The 23,721-nt window shown below is 45.2% G+C and overlaps 3 protein-coding genes across 4 annotated transcripts in view; 1 reads left to right on the forward strand and 2 right to left on the reverse strand.

The window, feature by feature from the left end:
* Positions 1 to 7,424, reverse strand: part of tecta (tectorin alpha) — a 51,075-nt gene extending 43,651 nt beyond the window's left edge. The window contains exons 1-9 of the mRNA XM_084448365.1: positions 7,362 to 7,424; positions 6,898 to 6,972; positions 4,930 to 5,123; positions 3,725 to 3,884; positions 2,388 to 2,527; positions 1,779 to 1,960; positions 1,386 to 1,642; positions 999 to 1,125; positions 1 to 117 (exon numbers count right to left, since the gene is read on the reverse strand). Of these exons, the coding sequence (XP_084304491.1) occupies positions 1 to 117; positions 999 to 1,125; positions 1,386 to 1,642; positions 1,779 to 1,960; positions 2,388 to 2,527; positions 3,725 to 3,869 (968 nt within the window). The 5' untranslated portion in view covers positions 3,870 to 3,884; positions 4,930 to 5,123; positions 6,898 to 6,972; positions 7,362 to 7,424. The remainder of the gene's footprint in view (positions 118 to 998; positions 1,126 to 1,385; positions 1,643 to 1,778; positions 1,961 to 2,387; positions 2,528 to 3,724; positions 3,885 to 4,929; positions 5,124 to 6,897; positions 6,973 to 7,361) is intronic.
* Positions 7,425 to 7,925: 501 nt separating this feature from the next.
* On the forward strand, positions 7,926 to 16,004 carry foxred1 (FAD-dependent oxidoreductase domain containing 1). The gene is made up of 12 exons (XM_084438697.1): positions 7,926 to 8,060; positions 8,283 to 8,416; positions 9,364 to 9,584; positions 9,850 to 9,960; positions 10,808 to 10,926; positions 11,598 to 11,692; positions 12,358 to 12,459; positions 12,552 to 12,628; positions 13,227 to 13,387; positions 14,265 to 14,394; positions 14,753 to 14,857; positions 14,962 to 16,004. Exons 2-12 carry the CDS (start codon positions 8,296 to 8,298, stop codon positions 15,214 to 15,216), a joined length of 1,497 nt encoding a protein of 498 aa, XP_084294823.1. The 5' UTR covers positions 7,926 to 8,060; positions 8,283 to 8,295; the 3' UTR covers positions 15,217 to 16,004.
* A 273-nt stretch (positions 16,005 to 16,277) lies between these two features.
* cry5 (cryptochrome circadian regulator 5) lies at positions 16,278 to 23,238 on the reverse strand. Of its 2 annotated transcripts, none has more exons than XM_084439080.1 (11): positions 23,117 to 23,238; positions 22,523 to 22,772; positions 21,613 to 21,807; positions 20,786 to 20,904; positions 20,148 to 20,302; positions 19,142 to 19,282; positions 18,104 to 18,271; positions 17,573 to 17,713; positions 17,244 to 17,395; positions 16,916 to 17,124; positions 16,278 to 16,815 (listed from the first exon to the last, which is right to left on the reverse strand). In XM_084439080.1, exons 2-11 carry the CDS (start codon positions 22,735 to 22,737, stop codon positions 16,769 to 16,771), a joined length of 1,542 nt encoding a protein of 513 aa, XP_084295206.1. In that variant the 5' UTR covers positions 22,738 to 22,772; positions 23,117 to 23,238; the 3' UTR covers positions 16,278 to 16,768. The 2 variants fall into 2 exon arrangements, with proteins under 2 accessions (XP_084295206.1, XP_084295207.1); XM_084439081.1 differs by having other exon boundaries at positions 22,523 to 22,739; positions 23,117 to 23,233.
* Between the last annotated feature and the right edge of the window lie 483 nt (positions 23,239 to 23,721).

Genomic DNA, 23,721 nt, shown 5'->3' on the forward strand with positions numbered 1-23,721 from the left:
CTCTGAGGGAGCTCCTCTTCAGGACAGTTAAAGTAGTGTCTGATGTAGAATCTTTCAGCGTCCTCTCTTTCCCCCTCCGTTACCACACTGCCGTTCAACACAAGCACAGATGGAAGCCTGCAAAAGGGAAAAAGCAGATCATATATAGTTATAGGACACCACCAGCCCCCTCCACTGCCCCCCCCCCCGACCCCCTCTTGAGGCGATCCCATCCGCATCATTTATCATAAATTTATTTATCATAATTTTATTTATTCATGTATTTAGTAAGACAGCATTCAGATATGTGGGTCAGTCACAGTGAAATGCTTTGGCAGTCAGAGAACATGTTATTCAGTTTGGTATGTGAGAGTGTGTCTCTGTGTTGGTGTATGTGAGTGTGTGTCTCTGTGGTTGTGTGTGTGAGGGTGTGTGTTTCTGTGGTTGTGTATGTGTCTCTGTGGTTGTGTATATGAGGGTGTGTGTCTCTGTGGTTGTGTATGTGAGTGTGTGTCTCTGTGGTTGTGTATGTGAGGGTGTGTCTCTGTGGTTGTGTATGTGAGGGTGTGTGTCTCTCTGTGTTGGTGTGTGTGAGGGGGTGTGTCTCTGTGGTTGTGTATGTGAGGGTGTGTGTCTCTGTGGTTGTGTGTGTGAGGGTGTGTGTCTCTGTGGTTGTGTATGTGAGGGTGTGTGTCTCTGTGGTTGTGTATGTGAGTGTGTGTCTCTCTGTGTTGGTGTGTGTGTGTGTGTGTCTCTGTGGTTGTGTGTGTGAGTGTGTGTCTCTGTGGTTGTGTGTGTGAGTGTGTGTCTCTGTGTTGGTGTGTGTGAGGGTGTGTGTCTCTCTGTGTTGGTGTATGTGAGTGTGTGTGTCTCTGTGTTGGTGTGTGTGAGTGTGTGTCTCTGTGTTGGTGTGTGTGAATGTGTATCTCTGTGTTGGTGCGTGTGTGTGTGTGTGTCTCTGTGTTGGTGCGTGTGTGTGTGTGTGTCTCTGTGTTGGTGTGTGTGTGTGATTGACTCACTGTGCCACTATGAGGCTGCGTCTCTCTCTGGAGGTGAAGGGTCGTAGTAAGGGAATCCCCATCACCTTCACCTCCTCCAGCTTAGGGAAGAAATTAAGCCGCTCAATGTCTTCCCATCGGCTAAGCCCTGTAGGAAAGACACACACACACACACACACACACACACACACACACACACACACACACACACAAACACACACACACACACACACACAGCAAAATCACACACTGACACACAAAAGGCACTCCTCTACCGACGCCTAAATAGTGGCCATTACACACTAATCATTATACGTAGATGACATTTCCTAGTTCAGCGGAGCGTGTGAAGTCGACGGCCTGCTCGCGCGCGTGTCTCTGCGTCGCCGCGCCCGCTGCTCGCCGTACCCGAGTTGTTGAGGTTGACGCTGCGCAGGTTGGGGAAGAGGCCGGTCAGGCCGTCCTGGGACTCGTCCAGGGAGGCCAGGCGGTTGTTGGCCAGCACCAGGGCGTCCAGGCCGGGGTACATGGGGCCCAGCTTGCGCACCTCCGCCCAGCGCTGCAGCCGGTTGTCGGTGATCTGGAGGAGACGCAGGGAGGGGCATGGCGCCGCGCTCTCGCTCACCGAGTCGATGTCGTTGAGGCAGAGGAAGAGCTCCTCCAGCCTGTAGGGGGCGGCGGACGAAAGCGCGTAAGACGGCGGGCGTTGGAGAGAGACGCACCGAGGGAAACGGCAAAACGCAGGCGCGCGTACGCCCACACACACACACACACACACTCCCAGTCCCGGGAGGCTCTTACTCGGGCGTCTCGCGGGTGACGGTGTGCACCGTGTCCCAGGTGACGTGGGTGTTGATGAGCACCAGGCGGCGCAGTCGGGAGAACACCTCGGCCATGCCGGGCTCCAGCTCCGCCCCGTTCAGGGGGTTCATGCTCAGGTTGAGGAAGTCCAGGTGGGGGATGTTGGAGACGATTGTGCAGACCTGGCAACCCAGAGAGAGCGAGAGAGAGAGAGAGAGAGAGAGAGAGAGAGAGAGAGAGAGAGAGAGAGACTGTAGGTACATACACTTGTGGTCACCGTTGGGTTTTCAATGCAGTTAGCCCTCTAAGGTGTTCCAGTAGAGCTGAAATAATAATAATAAAAATAATAAAAATAATTTTAAAAAAGTGCCTTTCTCAAACACAGGGACACTGTACAGGACAATAAGTAAAAGAGCAGAGTAAAGGATAAAAAGTTCAAATAAAAAGGGATTAAAAACACCTGTGGGATAGCGCTACTCTGAACCCTGGCTGAACAAAAGTGACATGAAATCATCATGAAATCCCGGTGGACTTCCCTTCCGTCGTTCAAACCGCCTACAGCCTGAGAGGGGTTCTGGTTCTGGTTCTGTCTGACGTCAGGACACCCACCTCGGCCCAGTCCTGCAGCTGGTTGTAGGAGAGGTCCAGCTCCAGCACGTGGGCGCAGAAGGCGGCGAGTTCGGCCTCATCTCCGGCCCGGCTGATCCCGTACCCGCTCAGCACCAGCGCGCTGGGCAGGGTCACCCGGTCTGACGAACACAACGAGCCCAGGAAGAAAAACAATACAGTCCGGCGCGCTTCAGACAAGTTGTGGGTAGAGGTTTTTAAATATTGCATTCTTAATTTAGGCTTGCGACAGTGATAATGCAACTTGTGTACATTGAACAAATTATTGACCGAGATACAGGTGGCTGTCGCTTAGCTACTTTGGCAGAACCATGGACGGCGCTGTTTGTTGACGTGTTAAAAAAACAATAAACAAAACACTATCTAGCTATCAGCAGCATGAGAGAGTAGGCCCATAAAAAAGCCACTGCTCAAGAGCCCTTCTAGCGCCGGAGGTCTGGTGACCTACGCTACCTATCGAGCGGTGCTAATTCTAGATAAGAAAAACAGCATCATGACATCGTTATTCATGTTTTTGATTAAAAACAGGGGTCAGCGTACTGTAAGAATATGGAGAGCATATTTCGATAACATCTTTATGTAAGATTTCAGTGATCTTCTATTTCAATCAAGCAATATCCTCATCAAATAATGCTCCCAGCCTCCCACTACAAGATCATTTTATATTTCACCACTAATCACTCTATGTAAACTGTGCAAATATGCTGAGCATCATTTGATACTGTATTATAACATCTTTATGTACGATTTCAGGGGTAGCATATTTCGATAGACCCAATATCCTCTATCAAATAATTCTCTTTACCATCGATTCTCACTACGGTAGCATTTTTCCGACAAGGTAGCATAGATCGACATAACACCTAGAAACCTGCCGACAGGGCGCCTTGCAAGCACATTTCTCGCACGCGACGCAAATCAGCTGTGAAGGACTGTGTGAAGGCAGAGGGAACTACGTTGTGTTGTTTACTTGCATTTCCATCTTGCTTCCGTGATAGAAATACTGGGGTGATGTCTGCTCTAGTGTTTCAACATGTTCAAAGTGTTGGCAGCCACAGGTTATTTTCATTGGGCTGTGGTGAAATACTCAAATTAATTGGAATTTTTGAATCACAACGTTGGGTGAGCGGTTCCTCCAGTTTTAACAGAATATCTTAGTCCTACAGTGTTTCTTAAGCATCGAGAGTCACCCACCGCAGCGAAGTCCGTGTACATTTTCAATCTAAACAATAACGCGGAACGACTCGGTGAGAATACGCGCACCGTCGCGCGTTATCAGTCCGTGACGTCACGACCCGGACGAGGATCCGAGCTCTCACCTTTGACGGGCGAGCTCTGAGGGCTGGACAGCACCACCACGTCCATCATGAACCCGCTGAGACAGGGGAAGTTCTCCGGGTTGTACCTCTCACTGACCACCTGGACGAAGGTACGCCCCTCCTCCTCATCAGAAGAGGACTCCATAGCAGCAGACCTCCGCTACCTGGCCGAAAGAGAGAGAGGGAGGGAGAGAGAGAGAGAGAGGTAGAGAGAGAGAGAGAGAGAGAGGTAGAGAGAGAGAAAGAGAGAGAGAGAGAGAGAGAGAGAGAGAGGGAGAGAGAGAGAGGTAGAGAGAGAGAGAGAGAGAGAGAGAGAGAGAGAGAGAGGAGTGGCTTTTACATACTGAGCACAATACAGCAAATGTGTGCTAATCAGTAATCATTACACTGGTCATTTAGCTGATGCTTTTATCCAAAGCAACTTACAATAATTGCATTTAACGTAGGAAAAGCCAATGTACTTCTACTTGCTAGAACTCAGAAGTGCATCTCCTTTCTAAAACAAGTGACTAAGAGCATAATCTAGTGCTGCAGGCAAAGTGAAGAATAGCAAACTAAAAGTACTTCATACTTAAAATACTTAATCTTGAGCCACAACAAAGCTTACAGTCAATTATCTTTCTTTACAAGTTAACTATTTTTCTTAATGTTCCCTATGGACTAGTCTGACGTGTAGGCTATCTATAAAGAGCGTTCCCAATGCTCGTCATTTTCGTGGTCGAATTTCAAGCATTTCATACCGTGTTATGTGACATATTAAAGTCGCACTGAAATGAAAAAAGCATTCTGTCCCATTTTGGTTCACATAATTGGTCATAGTGTTCACCTATTCAACGATGTATGTTCAAATTTGTATACAAATTTCTACTTTTGTTGTAATCTTATATCAAAGTATATAATTTCTTACTTCCTGGACAACGGTAGGTCACGTGCAATGACGACAACAGGTACCTTAGATTTTAGGCCAATAATCTCACGACATCCACCCGTCAATCAACGCTATCCTTCTATCGAATCTGTCTAAAGTTCTTAAAACCCGTCCACTTGACAATGTTCCAATCAAATTCCTCTAAACATATGTCCCTCCCTCACAGCTTGTTTGCGTCGGAAATACGTCAAACTACGGAAGTTAGATGATCTCAAACGTCCGTTTCTGTGCGACTTTAAATGAGATAAACTCTTTTTGTTGTTGTTGTTGCTCTTACACGTCTGGCCGGCCCGGGGGTGGGGTGGGTCTGGGGGTGGACCGGTTGCCTCAGCTCAGGGCCCGGTGACGAGCGCGGTGACGATGCAGAGGCACCGTCTCTCGCTCTCCGGCCGTGCCCCGGCCTGGTGGGTTGGCGGTGGTGGGTGAGGGCGTGAGGTGGCGGTGCCAGGGGCTAACCAAGCACAGGCCTGGCTGCGTACAGGGAGAGAGAGAGAGAGAGAGCGAGAGAGAGAGAGAACGCGTGTCACATCACTGACTCCCATTATCCGTCCACACTGTGACATCATCACTTCAGTAACAATCAACCGAGGAGTGGAAGACCGCAATTAATTTGCAGCCAGGGACGCCATCTCTAGCACATTTGGCTTCGGATCAACCTGAATGAACAATCATCCTTTGTGTAGGCCTAATAAGCCACAACTTACGTATGATACAATATTAGTTGTATAGGCTACAGGGTGGTGGGTGAACATTGAGAAACGCCCTAAATTAGGCTGTCATCGAAGCTGCTGCCTGTTCTGTGACTGGAAGCAGACATGACATGACTTGTTGATGTTGGGAAATATTGTACAGTTTCAATAATTAATAACATCATGTTCCTCTACTTGTCCTGGGGCATTTGAGTGTCATATGAAAAGTGCAATATGGAGAATATTGCAATTTGCAATGACAGGACCAGCTGGGGAGAAATAACTTCACACACTTTCCACAGGAGGGGTGATCCCTTCACACAGTGATCTGACTTATCAATTTCACACAGGCAGTTGGGTTAGGCTTCTATCTGTCTGCAGACTGGCTCTCAGCTCTGGTCCGAGCCAATCCTATAAACTCATTTATCTCAAGTGGTTCTGTTCCAAAGACCTCAATTTGAGGCCAAATGGTAAAAAAAAACCAGGGTCTGTCACGATCCTGTGGGAAGCCCTGTCAAAGATGGTTTCTCATATCAGAGACCTTCTGATTTGGTCTCTCTTCACATCCTGGATCAAGCGCTCCTGGGGTTGCTGAAAGGAAAACTCAAGAAGAGTGTGGCAGGAATCGTATCTCGCGTGCCAGAATAACAACTTGTGTGAGGTTTTTGACCTCAAACATGAACTTGTAGTTGAGGGGGCATGCATGTATTGGATTTTGCACTGTTTTTGTTTACAAAGCTTGCAAGACTTCCATTTTGAAACACTCTGCATGGAGAGCACTAGCAGAGTATTGCATGGAGAGCACTAGCAGAGTATTGCATGGAGAGCACTAGCAGAGTATTGCATGGAGAGCACTAGCAGAGTATTGCATGGAGAGCACTAGCAGAGTATTGCATGGAGAGCACTAGCAGAGTATTGCATGGAGAGCACTAGCAGAGTATTGCATGGAGAGCACTAGCAGAGTATTGCATGGCTGAGAGAGAACAATTGAAAAAGGTGGAGGATGGTTTTATGTTTCATCACAACAGCTGCCATGACAACATGTTTGTTTAGAGCAATGGGGGGAGGGGGAGGAGGGGGGCAAGTGGTCCTTAGTTACATGATGTAACAATGAGCTCGTTACATTGTGGGACAACAATATCACAATATCACAATATTCGAGACAGAATTTTACAAAATAAAAGAAAAAAAAACAACCTCAAAATCACTTACTGTTACCAAGGACATGCGAAATGAACACCAACTCAAAGCAAATGCTGGATATGGATATGCAAGATATGAATCGATGGTTTTAATGGGGAATGAGTGTGTGCTTGAAGTACCTGAGGTTATTGATATAGCCCACACTGTGTACTACAGTAGCGTACTACTTTACCAGGACGCGTCGAGGGGCTTGTAGTGATCCAGTCATATCAGAGGGTATTCTTTAGTACTCACTTACATTACTATTTGCTAAGCATTTCGTTAGAACAAAATATACAAAGTATGTACCCGATTGCCACATGAAAAATCTGTACGTTTCTATGTGCAGTCAAAGACCACTCGGTTGCTCTTACCGTGTTTTCTGTCTCCGTCGTGCACTTCTTCAGATGTTGTTATTTTGGTTCGGTTTGGTGAAATAAGACCCTCCCCTTTGACCAGGAAGTGACGTCACAAGTCAAGCAACTTCTCAAATGAAAACACTGGAGGGGCCCACCACCCCCCCCTCTCTCTCACACGCACACGCACACACACACGCACACGCGCGCGCACACACACACACACACACACACACACACGCACACACACACACACACACGCACACACACACATATATAAACACTACAGTTTGTTATCTACAAAATGCAGACATGCAACACGAGCATTTATAGCTGCTCTCCTTCAAGCCTCCGTGTTAATCTCACCTTTCATGATATGAGACTTGAGACAACATTACACCACCTTCTCTATAAAATCAGACAGATAAGCTTTCATTCTTTCTTTTTTTACTGAATCAAGAGAATTACAATTGTCAACTCACCCGACTGTGTTCTGTCCCATAGGTTCATTGTCTATAGAAACTCAGGTAAACACTGTAATAAGCGTCTCCTAGAGAAGCCCTCGCCTCCACCTGCTGGACGTAGTTAGTATTGTATCTAGTATAAGTATAAGTATAGTTCCATCGCCTTTAAGGTTTATTTATGTATTAAGAAACAACAATATTGGTTAACAGAACGGTGGCATGTTCGTTTCCCAACAATTGCTGGATCACACCTTGTTACAAAAGAATATGTATCAATCATGAACTCAGAATGTATAGAATACAACATGGAACTCTTATTTTGACAATTTAGGTACTTTTATGCAGTAGGGGGGATTTGTTTGCGAATGACTAGATAATGTGATATTTAATATAGTACAATATTATTTACTGCATTTGGGACAAAACGTGTAATGTTGTCACTGTCAAAAAACAACAAAAAAAAGCACATTTTGTTTTGCGTGACCTTTGTTTTGAAAGCCCTTGCGAGACCGCTACCGGATATGAGTTTGGTGTTCACACTTCTCCGCTCGTGTTGGCCACAGCACAGCCAAGGAGGGTTCCGTCACTGTTGAGCTGATGGCCAGGATCTTCCCACTAGACATGATTGACAAGAGCGACTGTCCTGTAAATGTATAGCCCTATTAATACATCCATGGTATTGCCTCGTATTCGGTGTCACTGAAAGGTCGGGGAAACGTAAGCCAGTTCCACAATTCTTCTAAATGTGCGTGCAAACGAGCAAACGTTAGCTTTAAATTGCCAGTTGGGAACCTTTAAATGTCTAGCTGCGTACTGTAATGTTACCTAGGAACTGGTTACTGCTGATAAGACTGTAAGGACAAGTGATGACAAGAATTGCAGTGTACCTGTACTTAATATGTCAAATAAACCTTCTATTTTATATTCTATCTTCATCAGATCAGACTCAGCGATGTCTGCGTGGCGAGGACTTCACGCATGCGCACGAATCATTCACCATCACAGACGACCTTGTGCCCTTCTATGCAGAAACTTCACCACTGGCAAACCCGTCCAGAATGACTTCTTCAAAGGTACATTTAACACAGATCTGATCAACTAGTCTTGTAATTGGTCAACAGGTCACTGAGCTCTGCCCCCCTCCGGACATGGGGCAATCAAGGATTCTTCCTGTGTCCTCCTAAGATCACGTTTCAACTGTAGACTCCCGAGGTGTTATCTTTATTGACCCAGAGGACAAAGGAATGTTTACTCAGGACAGGGCATCTGTTGTAATCTACATGTTAAGCTGCTAAAATAACAGAGTTCTACCTAAAGTGAAGTTTATTCATTATTCTTAGTAAATTGATTACTACATGAGAGTAATACAAATGTATTGATGTAATACAGTATAAAAATATACTACAGGAGCTTTTCAAGTCTTCTGCTTTCATTACGTTATTCCTATATATTCGATTCTATTGCGATCTGTTTGACGTTTTGACCAGTAACAGATGTTGGTCTGAAAGTGTAATGTGAACTCCCATTGTTGTCTGTACATAGCTAGCTGTACCATTATTGTGTTATTGTACTACACAGACACCACTGGAGCTAGCTAACCTTCTACAAAGATGTCAGGGGCTAGACTAGCCCCCAGTCAAACATCTACTCCTGACTTTATAGGTTATCTCCAAGGGTGACTGAGAGTTGTACAATAACATGCCTACAATAATAGTTGAGACATTGTTACAAAAGAATATGTATCAATCATGAACTCTTAATGTATAGAATACAACATGGAACTCTTAGGTACTTTATGCAGTAGGGGGATTTATTTGCGTGTGACTCTGCATTTTATAATGTGATATTTAATATAGTACAATATTATTTTAACTTGGTTTTGAAAGCCCCTTGTGAGAACGCTACCGGATGAGTTTCGTGTTCACACTTCTGAGCTCGTATTGGCTACAGCTATGTCATTCTGAGCAGCGACATTAGTACATTGTTGACAGTGCAAACCCAATATCCCCCTATTCTTCAGATCTGGAGTCCCAGCTCAAAGCTATCAGGCAGAAAGCATCTGACGCCTTGCCCGGCAGTGACTGGAGTCCGTTTGAGAAGAACACCAGCCTCCCCCCGGAGAGGGCGGACATCGTGATCGTAGGAGGGGGCGTGGTGGGCTGGTCCGTCGCCTACTGGCTGAAGCGGAAGGAGCGCATACGTGACGGCGTGCGAGTGATCGTGGTGGAGAAGGATCCCACTGTGAGTGGAACCTCTCTCCCATCCTGGGTACCTCTGATATATGACCAACCGACAAGTTGTCATCTTGGTTCTTATCACTTACATTTGTATTTCGATAACTAATTAATAACCTTCATTCCCATGTCTCCATGATGGAGGTTTACATGGTTTTGAGTTCATTCTAGATTTAAAAAAAAATTTGATGATGAAGGATATAAAATCTATATAGTAGATGAAGCTACCAGTCTTGCCAAACTAAGACTCTAAGTCTCTCTCGTCTCCCCAGTACTCACAGGCCTCCACGGTGCTCTCTGCCGGGGGGATTCGACAGCAGTTCTCGCTGCCAGAGAACATCCATCTCTCCATGGCCTCAGCTGACTTCATGAGGAACATCAATGTAGGTTCATGGGAGAGAACTAGAGTCAGGTCTCGGAAGCAGAGCTGTGTGTTACTACAGTAAATACTAACTCGGCATCACACGGTGAACTTCATGTACTTACTGTACTAATTAGCCAGTTGCACAACTCCAGTACTTCCTGAAATTAGCCTCCTTGCTATTGTATTTTGCACTGTCCTGTCCTCGCACCTTATTTGTTGTCTTATTGCTATGCACCAACAGTCCAAAAGCAAATTCCTCGTGTGTGTGAATAAACCTACCTGGCCAAAATAAAAACTAAGTAACTACAGTAACTCTTGAGTCAAGTGTCAAGCAATGATTAGTTTTGTAGGTCATTGGATTTGCCGTTTGCATACATTACACAGTCTTAGGCATCCATGTCAATATCCCTCCGGGTATTTTCCGTCAGTCGGGAAATAATTATTTGATTGACTTTGTGTGTGTTACCCTTCCAGGACCACTTCAGTAGCCATGTTTCCATCCACTTGTCAATCGAATTGTGAGGATCGCTAAAAATATGAATTAAGCCGGTGAACGTGCGTTTCCATCTAGAGCTTTAAATCGGATAAAGCATTTATCACAAAAGACTTTTATCGAACAAGAGAAAATCCGATGAGATCGACAGTACAAACTTTTGGTCGATTTTCATGATTTTTAATAGAATTTTACTGTTTCCATAAGGCATTTTTAATTTGATATAACCTAATTCGCATAAAACGTGTGGATGGAAACATGGCTAGTGTCCTGACTGTTTGCGTTACCCTTCCAGGACCACCTCAGTGTCCTGACTGTTTTTGTTACCCTTCCAGGACCACCTCAGTGTCCTGACTGTGTGTTACCCTTCCAGGACCACCTCAGCGTCCTGAACGAAGACCCGGTGGACCTGCAGTTCAACCACTCAGGATACCTCTTCCTAGCCAATGAGAATGTGGCCCACATCATGGAGGAAAACTACAGCACCCAGAGGTCATTATACTCCAAATTAAAAGCTTCACCATCGTGCATTTCCTTCAATGGACCTAAGCCCTGTTTGAATTGTCTTGAAATACTCCCTTCCTCCTTCCCTTCATCAATTTAAAGTTGCACTGAAACAGACGTTTGAGATCATCTACCTTCCGTAGTTTGACGTATTTCCGACGCAAACAAGCTATGAGGGTGGGACATGCGTTTAGAGGAATTTGATTGGAACATTGACAAGTGGACGGGTTTTAAGAACTTTAGACAGATTCGATAGAAGGATAGCGTTGATTGACGGGTGAATGTCGTGAGATTATTGGCCTAAAATCTAAGGTACCTGTTGTCATCATTGCACGTGACAAACCGTTTTCCAGGAAGTAAGAAATTATATATTTTGATATAAGATTACAACAAAAGTAGAATTTTGTAATTTTTTTGGCATACATCATTGAATAGGTGAACACTATGACCAAATATGTGAACCAAAATGGGACAGAATGCTTTTTTCATTTCAGTGCGACTTTAACATGATCTGATAGGTGAAAGCGTGAGCTCCTCGACATCAATGCTACTATCCCGGTTATGTCAGACACGTCTCAGGGGCAGGAAGGACAGATTCTTCTTCATGGGATTCAAATGAGACCTGTGACTGTTCTTTTAAATCTCACCTCCACCGTTAGGTATGCTGGTGCCAAAGTCTCCCTTCTCTCGCCCACACAACTGAAGGAGAGATTCCCATGGCTCAACACAGACGGAGTTACGCTGGCCTCCTATGGTGAGCACAGATGAGTAGATCAAGTTGTAATGTGATTATTATCAGTAGTGTGATTATTATCAGTAGTGTGATTATTATCAGTAGTGTGATTATTATCCGTAGTGTGATTATTATCAGTAGTGTGATTATTATCAGTAGTGTGATTAATATCAGTAGTGTGATTATTATCTGTAGTGTGATTATTATCAGTAGTGTGATTATTATCCAGTAGTGTGACTATTCAGTAGTGTGATTATTATCAGTAGTGTGATTATTATCAGTAGTGTGATTATTATCTGTAGTGTGATTATTATCTGTAGTGTGATTATTATCAGTAGTGTGATTATTATCAGTAGTGTGATTATCAGTAATGTGATTATTATCAGTAGTGTGATTATTATCAGTAGTGTGATTATTATCAGTAGTGTGATTGTTATCTGTATTGTGATTATTATCAGTAGTGTGATTATCAGTAGTGTGATTATTATCTGTAGTGTGATTATCTGTAGTGTGATTATTATCAGTAGTGTGATTATTATCTGTAATGTGATTATTATCAGTCGTGACATTAGAGAGGTCTTGCTCAACCTTTCCTCTTGGGTCTGACGTAGTTGTAATGTATTTGACTCTTGTCAGTCTTTGAGGCGGAAAGCATAAACCCCCTCTCCCCCCTCCTGTTACCCCAGGCCTGGAGAACGAGGGCTGGTTCGACCCCTGGACTCTGCTGAACGCTTTCCGACGCAAGGCCATGTCCATGGGGGTCTACCAGTGCTTTGGAGAAGTCACAGGTCTAACATTGGCATCTTTTCAAATAAAAAGTGCATATAGGTCATCTGTTAAACATGTTTCGATTAATTCATGTCATTGCCTCTGCTAAAAGGTTTTAGGTATGTCTCAAACGCCATGACGACTGTAGACGGTGACAAAATGGACTTCAGACGGATTAAACACGTTATTGTAAGTGTGATTGACTCTTGTTGACTGCGGTTTCAATAAAAAATCGACCTTCTCGCCCAGATGCTAAACCTGGAAGTTTGCCAGTGCATTTGTTACATAAAACACAGTTTGCGTGCGTCAAGATTACTACTGTAGCACTCCAATGTTACCATGGTCAAAATGTACTGAAGTATAATTTAGTTATAGAACTTCTTGGCGATCTGTGTATTGTGTAGGGCTGGGTTTGAAAAATCAATTAATCGATTCATGAATCTCAAAATCAATCTTTTATTTAATGAATGAATGAATAGTTCATTAATTCATTCAATGATTCATTCATTCATTCATTTTTGGAAATCAGTATCGATACCCAGCCGTAGTAGGCCTGTTGATGTGTTGCATAACTTGGCAGTCATGTAATTAAGGTTATAGCTAAAAAAAACAGGTTTTAGTAACACTAACCGAATCGATATTGAATCGAATCGTGATAATCGATTCTGAACCTTGTGAATCGGAATCGAATCTTGAAATTCGAATCGATACCCAGCCCTAGTATTGTGTGATCCACGTCTTACGTCTCTGCACCCCGCCAACTCTTGTTGTTGTTGTTGTTGAGTAGGTGCAGATGCCCAACAGTCTGGAGTACCAGCCAGTAGAGTGCGCCATCGTGGTGAACACGGCCGGCGCCAACTCCAGCAAGGTGGCAGAGATGGCGGGCATCGGGACGGGTGATAAAGACACCGCGGCTGGGATCCCCGTCCCGGTGGAACCCAGGAAAAGGTACCGGCGCCGATCCGAGATGCGTCAACATACCGGACACGCCCATGCTGTGACATACAGTATTTTAGAGACGCTGTTTTTTTTGCCACTGCCGCTGTAATGGTAACTACATCGTAAAGTGGCAATCTCAAGGATTTTCATATAAATACATGTCATTTTGGCCACTATCTATCGCCGATTGAGGTGACAGTAAAGACTCGGCCCATTCCCCGTTCATGACGGTCTTTCTGTTTGAAGCATTGCCAGGTTTTGTGAATTGGCCGTCTGTGGTGACAGTCCCGCGCAGTATTCATTAGCAGTGCACAGGTTGACGTGATTGGTGCGTTGTGTTTGGTTTTGAAATTAACTCCTGCGAATACCGCTTAATGCCAAAAGGTGGCAGACGATGACACTTAGATCATTAAGATGCCACTTTAAGTTCCAAAGCATTGCAGAAAAATAAGCCAGCCCACTTCCGGTTTTAGGCCTGGGCCATAGCAAACACACACCAGTATTTGCCATGTCTCTCCTATGATGCTTTTTGAGCCTCTCTTACTCTGAAATGTAATTTAATGTAATTTATTGCTTTATAAATGTTCTTAGTCGGTAGACAAACATACTCCAGGAGCTTGCTCGATCGCCTTGTTGAGAGATTAAGAATTTTTACAGCTCACTTATCTGGCCCCCGGGTGATTAGTTTTTTTGCTTCCCTCTGGAATATGTAGGGGTGGGTCGTATGCCCACCTCCCTTGTTCTCTGTAAAGCGCATTGTGTTGCCTCTGGGTATGAAATGCGCTATACAAATAAAGCTTTGATTGATTGATTGAGCAGAAAAATAAGAAGATACTGTATGTTACCTCACAGCATGTCGAGTCTTTTCTTTCTGGTCCCTGTGCAGATTCATCTATGTGGTCCATTGCCCCGATGGACCAGGGTTGGACTCGCCCTTCCTGATCGACTACTCTGGGTTCTACTTAAGACGGGAAGGCCTGGGAGGGAACTACATCGCTGGGATGTCACCCAATGAGGTTTGTAGCCGACCCCCAGCCTGGCTCCGCCCCCTGAATTGCACGCCCGCATATTTAAAAAAATATCTTTTTTGGACCGCTTTCCCTGACTGTTGATGTTTAGGGAAGGCCCTTTCTTTAACCCTTTTAATACGACCACGTCACCGGCAACATTTTAAAAATATCTAACAAATATCTTATAATATTTAAAAAATATCTAACAAATCTAAAAAATTCCTCACTCCAACACTTGCTGACAGCTGAGAAACTGTGCTTTCTAGTATTATAGGGAAAATCCAATTCATATTTGAAATGTTGTCACTGTATTTTCAGGGTTAAAAGGGTGAAAGGTTTTAATGTGATGTGTGTTGCTTGTCAGGAAGAGGAGCCAGACACCAGCGATCTGGAGGTGGATCACCAGTTCTTTCAGGAGAAGATCTGGCCTCATCTGGCGCACCGTGTCCCAGCTTTTGAGAGTCTGAAGGTAATAACGAGTCCAGCGCTTCAGCTGAGGTGGATGCAGCCTCTTTAAAACCATTCTGTCTTTTTCCGATTTTATAAACGCCGTACGAATCTGCTCTCCTACAGGTCACGAGCGCGTGGGCCGGTTTCTACGACTACAACACTTTTGACCAGAACGGCATTGTGGGTATGCACCCCCTGGTGCACAACATGTTCTTTGCCACGGGGTTCAGCGGGCACGGGCTGCAGCAGGCGCCGGCGGTGGGGCGGGCGGTGGCCGAGCTCATCCTGGACGGGGGCTTCACGACCCTTGACCTCGAAGCCTTCAGCTTCAAGCGCATCATGAGCCAGGAGCCCATGCTGGAGAGGAACATAGTCTGAGAGGGGACCATGCTGGAGAGGAACATAGTCTGAGAGGGGACCATGCTGGAGAGGAACATAGTCTGAGAGGGGACCATGCTGGAGAGGAACATAGTCTGAGAGGGGACCATGCTGGAGAGGAACATAGTCTGAGAGGGGACCATGCTGGAGAGGAACATAGTCTGAGAGGGGACCGTGCTGGAGAGGGACAGTCTGGAGAGGGACATAAGTGTGATAGACCATTCTGGAGAGGGACATAGATTGACAGACGACCATTCTGGAGAGAGACATCGTCTGACAGACGACCATTCTGGAGAGAGACATCGTCTGACAGATGACCATTGTGGAGAGGGACATCGTCTGACAGAGGCCCATTCTGGAGAGGGACATCGTCTGACAGAGGACCATTCTGGAGAGGGACATCGTGTGAGAATGGAGTTGGGGATGAGGAACTGCGTCTAAGGGTGCTGCCATGGGAGAGACGCGCAGGGAGAGCTGTTACAGGTTGAGAACATGGACATGGTGTTAGGATGGAGGAGAAAGGCGTGGTCTAAAGCAAGAAAACATGCTACCTGCCTGCTAGGTAATGAATATGCTAAATAGTTTCACTGCTCAAACAAGTGAAGACACAAACATGTAATTTTTCCAGGGGTGCGACTGTCCACCAATCAGTGTCCCCCATTTCTGACTTGCAATAGAAGGGTGTATTTAATTAAAGGCACAGATCAGAGATAACTGTCATATCATAGAACTGATACTGTAAATGAAGTGATAGCTGTGCTATCAGAAGAGTTAAATAGGCTTTTATATACCATCTTTACCATCTTCTGTCAACCGTTTTCTCTACTAAACTAAAAGAAATTAAATGTTTATGTTCATCTTTTTTTTGTTAATTTTTTTTTTTTTTTTTTTCCAAATGCATTTCTTAAAGCAATACATCGTGATATTTGGACCTTTCCAAACATGTCTGGTGCTAATTCTCCAATTAGATTTACTAAAAGTAAGCTGAATCGTCCAAACAGTCTACTCAGAAAGATGTACACTGACATTTATTACCTTTTAAAACTCGCGCCCCCGGGACGCAGCATTCAGTCGAAGTGCGCATGCGCAACGTTGTGCTTAAACAACACAGTAGTAGCTAACTATTCCGGCGTCTATGGATATCATGCATTTTTTAGCTCAATGATATCATCGTGGAGGTGAGAAAACCGATGCAAAACATCACAGAGGAAGCCAGAAAAAGAAAAAGACAACGTTACGACAGTACGACAGTGCGCTTACTCGAAGAGCCTGTGGGGGGTGCAGTTCCGAGAAAACCGGAGAAAACGCTATGTATTGCTTTAAGTAAATGACAATTATTTTGGAAAATGCTTTTAATAAGTACATACACCGTTAATGGTACTGAGCACACATGAATAAGTCCACCCAATCAATAATAAAAAGTAAAAAAGTATCCCTGAACTAGATGACATTATTCAGAGAGTAAAAATGCTCAATGACAGTAGCAGCTATAGAAGGTCAGACAGATAAATACCATCATATCTCAATTGTACCATATTAAAATAATACCGCATCACTTCACCAGCATGTCCACCTCAGATGGCGCCTTGCGCTTTCCACCTTCAAAAGAGTTATTGGGGAGGGGTTAGCTTTATATGACCATCAAAAAAAAAGAGACTGGCTTTATACAATACCACATCCTCCATTCCCAGATATTTACCCTTCTTGCTGGGTGCGTCTAGAGACCTCTTGGCGTAGGCGGCCTTCATCCTCTGAATATTCTTCTTGCTGATGACCTCGTGCTCCACGATGGGCCGCGGGTAGTCCTTCCCCACAATGCACCCTGCTTGTTCCTGGACGCTCCGAGGCGCCTTCCACGGCTCGTAGATGTACTGCGCCGGGAAACTCTTCAGGAGGGGGAGGTACTTCCTACGATGAAAATGTTGAACTTTATAAATGTTAACGCTATTATTTCTGTTATGTTCAAAAATGTGAAGATACTGGACGAAGTGCCCTGATGTGTGGAGGGGGAGAATCTTCATTCTCACTTGATGTAGTCCCCGTTTTTGTCGGTTTTCTTGCCGAAGGCGACGGGGGAGTAGACCCTGTAGTACTGGTGGAAGAACGCGCTGGCAGAGAGCCACTGCCAGTTCCCAGCATTCAGAGCCCAGTCGCCGTCCAATAGGAGCTCCTCAAACACCTGTGGGCGGAGCCAACCGGGGGTCTTAGGAGAATCCGACTAAAGAATACCGGGAGACTCGCTCTATCTGCACACAACTACAACAACAGCTGACTGGGCCTCTGGGAGAGAAACGCAGAACGCTTATCTAATCTTTCTGATACGTCGTGAGCACCGTGGGGTGCCGTGGTCCGGTACCTTCATGCCCTGCTCCCAGCTGATCCAGAGGTCACCCCGGGTCAGGAAGCAGGCCACGGCGTGACGTGCCAGGTGATGGATCCAGCCCTCCTGCCTCAGCTGGGTCATGATGGCGTCGATGAAGGGGAAACCGGTACGAGCCTACGGGGGGGACGGGGATGCTTGTCATCAATACGCATCCATCTGCAGGAGTTAGCTTGGGTGTTTAGATGACGTGCTTTAATAAAATACAGCATCAAAGACCGATGTTTGACATGTTTTCAGACATGCTAGGCCAATGTGCAATGTATATCCAACCCAAATATAGTATTTGCCCTGATATAAAGTCACTTAGAGATAATCAAGATTAATAATAACAGAAACAACAATAAGAATTCATTCTATATATAAAGCACTTTTCGTTGCGAAGCAAGTGCTGAAAGACTGAGCTGTAGATAGCCTCGACTACCGAGTCATTTGCTGTGTGACAGAAGCAGATTTCTACTGTTGGTTGGCGTCGTGTTTCCAGCCAGCCAAGCGTCCGTACCGTACCTCTCTCCATGCAGACAGGTACTCTGGGTTGCAGTCCCAGTCCACCTGGGTGCACACAGGGTTGCCCTCCATCTTGTCAAAGTCGGGGACGCCGACCCCGGCCGTGTAGAAGAACTCCCTCCAGAGCAGCTGGCCATGGAGGGAGACTGGAGGCTGGGAGTGACGCTTCTGCGAACGGTTCGAGAGTTCAAGATCCGTTTATTAGCCATGTATATGGTTCACATAGGGCTGCACGATTATGACAAAAGATAATAATTGCGATTATTTGCTTAAAATGCCAATTGCGATTAATAATTGTGATTAATATTTAATATATAAAAACCAAAATGCTCCCAAATCACGGACGTTGATCCCTTTCTTGCTACTAACTCACTGACCTCGTTTTCGCTAATTCTTTCACTACTCACGGCTGCGGGTACTGAAATTGCTGCGCACAGCGCACTCAGCGGGAACGCATGTGATTGGTCAGACAGCATAAGCGCCTGTGATTCGTCCGTGTAGTCCTAGCACACTCAATTCAAAGCAAAATTATTAATCACATTAATTGCGGCCTTTTGCGATTAGTTAATCGTGGAGGTCATAATCACGATTTCGATTAACTCACGATTAATTGTGCAGCCCTAGGTTCACACATACCGGGAGTTTGACTAGGGTTAAGGAGAACGCTGTTGTAGATGACAGGACAGGGTACAGGACAGGACAGGACAGCGCAAAAGACATGACGGTGTGGGTCAAAGTGTGTGGATAGGTCTGGCTATGCGAGAGACTACACCCTTCACAAACTACACCCTTCACATGTCGAAAATAATCAGAAAACCTCTGAAAAACGAATGCGGTGCTTGGTTGAGCTCGCCTCGTGCAAATGGTGCCAATGTCGCCCCTACAGGGCAGACCGCTGGCAGTCCAGGTATTTCAAATAGGAAATCTTCATTCTAATCGTCTGTAGGATACAGCAGGTGTACGTCTCTCTCTCACTCACTCACTCACTCACTCACTCACTCACTCACTCACTCACTCACCAGGGCTACTGAGACTCACCCCTTTGTAGACATCGGTCAGTCTCCACCAGAAGGTGCGTGGGGACAGGCAGCCGAAGCTGAGGTAGGGGCTGAGGACAGTGGTGCTGGGGCTCAGAGCGTTGGGAGACGTCTGGGGCTTCTCGAAGCCACACACCCATCCCTGAGCCACGACAAACGCAAACAACGTAGACGAAAACCAGTTCAGCTCACAGCTTCATCATTACGGCGATGGAGAAGACGTATACCAGTTCGGTTGACATCATGTTAAATGGTAAATGGACTGTACTTACCCAAAGCACTTTGCAATGGACTCTCGTTCACCCATTCACACACACACACACACACGTTCAACTCCCCAATGGCGGCAGCTGCCGTGCAAGGTGCTAGCCTGCTCATTGGGAGCAATTTGGGGTTCGGTGTCTTGCCCCAGGACACCTCGACATGTGGTCAGGAGGAGCTGGGATTCGAACCGCCGACCCTGCGATCATTGGACGACCCAGTCTACCTCTCGAGCCACAGCTGCCCCCATCACTGTGAGTTATCTGACGACTTAGCTTATAGGTGCACATACAGGCGCATCTCAGAAAATTTGAATATTGTGAAAAAGTACATTATTTTCCGTAATTTAATTCAAACTTTCATGTATTCTAGATCCATTACACAAAGTGAAATATTTCAAGCCATTTTTGTTTAATCTTTATGATTGTACAGTATGTTTTTTATACACTCAATACTTGGTGGGGGCTCCTTTTGCACAAATTACTGCCTCAACGCAGTGCGTGGCATGGAGGCAATCAGCCTTGAAATATTTCACTACATGTGTAATGAATCTATAATATATGAAAGTTTCACTATTTTTAATTAAATTACGGGAAAAAATGAACTTTCCACAACATTCTACTTTTCTGAGATGCACCTGTACATTACATTGTGGTGCCGTGGGACAATACAAGCTAAGCATCAGAGAGTGAAGAGGTCTGTTTACGTTTGTAGTCCGGGAATAAGACGGTGACGGACGTGCGTACCGTTCTGTCCATGTGTTCGTTGTGCCTGCGCAGAGCTTCCGTTTCTCCGCCCGGGAACAGCTCCTCGCTCAAAGACTCCGGCTCCTCCCCCCGTTCCCACAGCGTGGGGACGCCGTACTCCTCCGCGCGCTCCTCTGAGAACGGCGTCGTCACACCTGCAGGGTGAGAAATGAAGTTCCGTTCCACATCTAATCAACATTTCATCACCATCACAGCTGGATAGGCCAGAGTAGAGTATGAGTACCTCCACTGAGCATCCCACTCATCCAATCAGAGGGAAGAAAAGAAGGCTGCTAGCTCTGTAGCCTAGTGGTAGAGTGTCCGCCCAGAGACTGGGAGGTTGTGGGTTCGATCCCCGGCCGGGTCATACCAAAGACTATAAAAATGGTACCCATTGCCTCCCTGCTTGGCACTCAGCATCAAGGGTTGGAATTGGGGGGTTAGATCACCAAATGATTCCCGAGTGCAGCGCTGCTGCTCACCGCTCCCCCAGGGGATGGGTCAAATGCAGAGAACAAATTTCACACACTCAGCTGTGTGACAATAAGTGGGACTTTAACCTTTAAGATAATTCAAATAGTAATAGTATGTTTTACCCATTTCAGGTAAATACTCTCATGACCTGTGTGTTAGATTACCCTTCATGTCCTCCAGGGTCGGGGCAGCCAGGGGTCTTCTGGGAGAGCCGATGCTCTTCACGAGGGTCTGCAGGCGGTTGAACGTCAGGGGGGGCTTCCCGTTGTTCTCTTCAATTATCCTGCCCAAAAAATGACATAAGGCAAAACAAACAATTTCGCAAAGGTGGTCCTTAATTGTGTTATGAGGTATTTTGTTCGGTATGCGTGTAGAAGTAGTTGGGGTTTTAAGTTTAGAGGCTAGCGAGTGGCTTGGCTGTGCACTAATTAAGATTAAGACTAAGATTAAAACCCGCCGTGGATGAGAATCTGCTCTGAATATTAGTGCTTGGTTTAGTTAAGATGTTGCTGTTTGCTTCGCTGTTAATAAAGTAATTCTCTTTTAAGAACTAGATCAGGGGTATGATTGAAGGCCATGCAACTCTGTTTCTACAATTTTCTGTTCTAATTCCTGGATAAGCTTCAGTTTGGATTTGTGTAGATTCAAAGAAAATCCAATTGTTTTGTCTCTGATGAATCCCTTCACCGCATCCCTCCAAAAAACAAGGATTGGACACAGATAGTTTATTGATAGCTATAAATTCATCCAGTGGTTCCCTCATACAAATGACTCATTCTGGAACAGCTTGGCATTTGGGGCCCAACAATATTGCATCTGTACCCATGATTGCTCTGTGGTCAGAGACCCATTGGAAATCAATCAAAATCGGACTTCTTCTGCGCCAAGTGTCATATTTTCGTCAAGATCACTCATCACTCCTAATGTTTGACATTCTCTGTACGTAGCGATACTCCTTTTACTTAACCTTGACCCTTCATGCTCCACTCACCTGTCGGTGTCATAGAGAGTGTGGGAGATTTTGTAAATGACTTCGACTCCGTGTTCCCGCGCCAACAGAGTCACCTCCTTGTCCCGGCAGAGGCCCTCGGGCTCCGTGTCGTACTCGTACGTCAACCGCGTAACGTTCCACTTCTTGAACAGCTGAGGGAGAACCTCTCCCGGCTGGCCTCTCACCACAAACAGCCTGAGAAAACACCGTTTTTTAAGGGTCCTTTAAACACAGTTTTTTAAGGGTTCTTTAAACACCTTTTTTTAAGGGTTCTTTAAAAATGTGTGTCAGATTCAGATCGGTTTATTGCCATGGAGATTACACATACTAGGAATTTGTTTAGGTCGATGGTGCATACACTGATGGAGACAACATTAGACAGGGTGCATGATGGGACAGCGCAAATAGAAAATACAATATATCCCAAAAAGATAAAGAATGAATGCAAAATACACAATATACACAGAATGGAGTGTGGTGAAAGTATACACAGGGTGTGCAGAGTGTAGACATGGATGGATAGATAGATAGACAGATAGACAGAGAGAGAGAGAGATAGACAGAGAGAGAGAGAGAGAGAGAGAGAGAGAGAAATAGATAGATAGATAGATAGATAGATAGATAGATACTTTAATGACAATGTGTGTGCCGTTGTGATATGTAGTACAGTCAGTGGTCGTGTGTCAGACAGGCCCACACACGCCTTGTTGATGAGGCTGATGGCTGTGGGGAAGCAGTTGGCACGACATCCTGGTCCTGATGGACCGCAACCTCTTGCCGGAGGAGAGTGATTCAAAGAGATTGTGACCCCGGTTCAACAGTTCCCATGACGTTCCTCTTTCCCCTTCCACAACCGAAACAACATCACACTGTTCTAGTCGTATATGTATCCTGTCAATTGAAATCGTACCTGGAGTTGAGTTTCCTCAGACTACAGTCCAAGTCTTGGAGGGCCCCGATGAGGAATCTCCATCGGTTGATGCCCACTCGGACCTTGTTGGAGATGTAGGGGTCCAGCACGAACACAGGATAGATCTCTTTGCAATCATGCAGGGCTGCAAGCAAAGCTGGGTTGTCGTGTAGCCTGAGCCCCTTGCGGAACCAGTGTATACAGGTATGGGCCATGCCTGTTCAGTTATCAAACCCAAGTTACCCAAACCCTGCAAGAAATGGGATTTGCGCACTAAATTGCTTAGCATAGGAATGCTATTTTTCAATCAATCAATCAATCAATCAAAGCTTTATTTATATAGCGCATTTCATACCCAGAGGCAACACAATGCGCTTTATTTTTGATTCAGTTTGCAGAATACAATGACAATAACAGCACACACCGATTTCAGATTTTACATTTACAATATTTCGTATTCTATAGATAATAAAAACATTAACAAAGCTATTCAGAGCAGTTTAATTCAGTCGGAGGCTGTAAACAAAATTCGTAAACAAGTTTGCAAACCGATTCAAGTAGACATAACGATTTGAAGTAAACAGACTTACTTACCTTAACGCACCAATTGTCCAAAGAGCTATAGAACAATTGTCTCTCGAACGAACTAGTTTAGTTTTATAAGCAAATGTAGAATTAGAAAAATGTTGACGTTATAAACGTTTGCGCTCCAGGTGTAGGGCCCGAGGAGCCAATCAGATTCGGTGTTCAGCAGTAGACTGCCCAGGACTGACCAATGAGATAGACTGCCCAGGACTGACCAATGAGATAGACTGCCCAGGACTGACCAATGAGATAGACTGCCCAGGACTGACCAATGAGATAGACTTCCCAGGACTGACCTATGAGATCAATGTCATGAACGTGACTGTATCGTGCGTAGTACATGTCTTCCTCCACTCGGGGGCGATAGTGTCACTTTTATGGTGTTTCTTGCTGGAATTACATCCTTGGGTTTTTGAGGAACATACGAATGAATGAATGAATGAATGAATGAATGAATGAATGAATTTTTTATTTAAGTGTCATGCCTACTGTCGGCCCATCCCATATGGGATTATAAGACACCTTTACGATTTACTTCTATACATACGTCATCTATTTACATGCAAAATATGTTTCCAGTGTCGCTGGTCAAGCTCAAATGAACAAAAAAAAAG

The sequence above is a fragment of the Borostomias antarcticus genome (assembly GCF_949987555.1).
Source record: "Borostomias antarcticus genome assembly, chromosome: 1".
In the NCBI taxonomy this organism is placed as follows: domain Eukaryota; kingdom Metazoa; phylum Chordata; class Actinopteri; order Stomiiformes; family Stomiidae; genus Borostomias; species Borostomias antarcticus.